This window comes from Emiliania huxleyi (genome assembly GCF_000372725.1).
Source record: "Emiliania huxleyi CCMP1516 unplaced genomic scaffold EMIHUscaffold_447, whole genome shotgun sequence".
Taxonomy (NCBI): domain Eukaryota; phylum Haptophyta; order Isochrysidales; family Noelaerhabdaceae; genus Emiliania; species Emiliania huxleyi.
In genome coordinates this window covers 19,458-22,045 of record NW_005198637.1, presented here as the reverse complement: position 1 = coordinate 22,045, position 2,588 = coordinate 19,458, and the positions used below count along the sequence as shown (strand labels likewise).

The 2,588-nt window shown below is 66.9% G+C and overlaps 1 protein-coding gene across 1 annotated transcript; it reads right to left on the bottom strand.

The window, feature by feature from the left end:
* Positions 1–718: 718 nt before the first annotated feature.
* On the bottom strand, positions 719–2,053 carry EMIHUDRAFT_245115 (hypothetical protein; the record flags this gene model as incomplete). The annotated part of the gene is made up of 5 exons (XM_005768816.1): positions 719–1,087; positions 1,247–1,495; positions 1,655–1,714; positions 1,859–1,894; positions 1,961–2,053. The coding sequence occupies 5 exons, from the start codon at positions 2,051–2,053 to the stop codon at positions 719–721; spliced, it is 807 nt and encodes a 268-aa protein (XP_005768873.1).
* Between the last annotated feature and the right edge of the window lie 535 nt (positions 2,054–2,588).

Sequence of the window (2,588 nt, the reverse complement as noted above, 5' to 3'; positions counted from 1 at the left end):
CGCGCACGGCTTGCATGGGCGGCGATTTGAACGGGTCCGGAAGTTTCACGATCGCGGACGCGGTTTTGGTGGCCATGGTGTACACGCTCGCGGCGAGGGAGTTCGTGGAGGTGTGACAGCGTCTCTTCACACCTATTGCTGTGAACAGGTGTGGGCGGGGAAAGCGCGCTTCTCGTGGCGGAGCGGCAGCGCTGACGGCGCTAGGGACCCGGATGGCATGATCGTGATCGTGAAGCCGCCGGTCGAGCCGGTCGGGCCGCCGGGCTGCTGCCGCGCGATGACAGCGGAGTGCTTGTCTTGTGTCGAGGGGATGGGGGAGGATGAGTACTGCGCCAAGAATCCGCAGACAATCGGGTGCCACAAGACGCGTCGCTAGCTCTGCGGACGCCAGAGAGTGCTGAAGTTCAACTTGCCAGTGCCAATAAGAATCCGCAGTTACCCTACGCGGCGCGCCGCACGCAGACAGTGCAATTGGGTGCAAGACGCGTCACAGCTCTAGCTCTGCGGACGCCGGAGAGTGCTCTCAAGTTCAATTTGCGTGAAAAAGAGACTACGAAATAAACTGTGAAATGTGAGATCCACAAGGATACACACAGCATACTGCAATACCTATCCTCATAACCTCATATGGCTGCCTGCCAGGAGTCAGACGCAGCGCGCGCGGTTTCAACAGCAGCGTGAAGCTCCAGTCCACGCTCCCTGCAAAACAACCGAGGTCTCATGTGCGCCCGCGCTCCTTCGCGTCCTTGGCCGCGGAGTGAATGTACCCGCTCACGCGAGCCCTGTTCACCGAGTCAGCGGAGCCCCCGCGCACGACGTGGCTTTTCATAAAGTCTTTGTTGGCGACGAGCTTGCGCTGAGCCGCACTCAGCTCCCTCTCCTCCCTCGCCTGCCTGTCTCGCAAAATCTGCGCGTCGAACTTGGCCTTGTGCGCCGCCTTGCTCAGCGCCTGGATCTCTTGCGCCCGCCCTGCGTTCAGCTCCTGCGGGCGCGGGCCCAGCCCGGAAGGGTCCCCGGCTGCTCGCGCGCCGCCGCGGACCGCCCTCGCCCGAATGAGCTCCTTGACCGCCTCATCAACCGCCCCCTCCTCGTCAGAGTCAGAGTCTGACTCCTCGCGGCTCTTTCCGGATCGGCGCGGGCTAGCGCGCGCGGCGGCCCTTGACCCGCCGCCACCGCCGCCGCCACCGCCGCCGCCGCCACCGCCGCCACCGCCGCCGCCGCCACCGCCGCCGCCGCCGCGAAGCACCTCATCGATCGCTCGCTGCAGCCGCTCGAGCTGCCCCGCCGTCCTCTCCTCGTCGTCGCGCCTGAAGCCGTCGACGACGGCAAAGACGAGCTGCTCGGCCGCGCCCTTGTGCGCGCGCAGCTCGAAACCGCTCAGCTTGACCCGCCGCTCGCACACGTCGAGCCGCATCGACGCCGACGGCGCGCCGCGAAACGGCTTCAGCTGCGCCGGGACGAGCTTGGCGAGGACGAGGCCGTGCCGCCGGCTCGCCTGCAAACAAGACGGTCTCTGGTCGTGGCGGACCGTGCCGCCGCCGTCGTCGGGCTCTCAAGGGCCACGTCAGCGCGCCTCGCTCAGCCGCACCAACGCCGGCAGCAGACCTACAGGGCTAGGAACCGTCTAGGAACCGTCTAGCGACCTTCTTGGGACCAGCGCCGGCAGCAGACCGTCGAGGTGCGTGCTATGGTTGCACACGATGTTGCGCGGCAGCTGCGCGCCCCAACGCCCGTCGCCCGTCCCTCGCGAGGCGCCCGCCGCCGCTGGCCTCGGCGCGGCGCACGGCGCGGGCGGAGGAGAGGCGACGGGGCTGCTGCGATCGTTGCACGCCGTGGCGGGGCCGTGCAAGTCTCGCACCAGCCGCCTTGCCTCCTCGCAGACGGCGACCAGCGCCTGCTCGCAGCTGGAGGGGTGAAGAGGCGCAACTCACAGCGCCTCGTCTCGCCGCAAGAGGGCGACGCGCGCCTCGACGCCACGCTCCTGCCCATCGAGCCACGTGCGGAGGGCAGAGTGGAGGGAGGCCATCGGGGCGGCGTCGATCGTCTGCGTCATAAAGACGCCAGCACTCAGGGCGGGACTGCGTTGCGGTGATGTGCGGTGTACGCCCAGTGCTGTGTGAATACGAGGAAGCCGAAGACACGAATACCGCCGAAGATACGGTTGAATACGGTCGAATGCGTGACCTCTCGAGCGCGGGTTGGGACCCTCGAACACTTGCACGCACACGTGTTCCGCTTCTAAGGTCGAGCGCCGGGCACGAGACGCATCGCAGCTCGACGCCCCTCTTGAGCGGGTACCCCTCGGGCAGCTCGAGCTGCGGGGAGATATGGGGAGATATCGCCAGATCTGATGAGCGAGCACACCTCTCCCAATGCAGCTGCTTCTGCCTCTTCGGCTCATGCTGCTGCTTCCGCTGGAGCCGTCGCGTGTGCTGCTGCAAGAGCAGATGCTTCACGCCGCGCTCTCCTCTGCGCGCTGCTGTCTCCTCCTTCGCTCTCGCCCTGATCGCCTCCTCCTCTCGCCTCTGCTGCCTCCTCCTCGACCCTCGCGCTCACGTCTGCGTCCGCTGCTGCCCTCACCTCCGCCT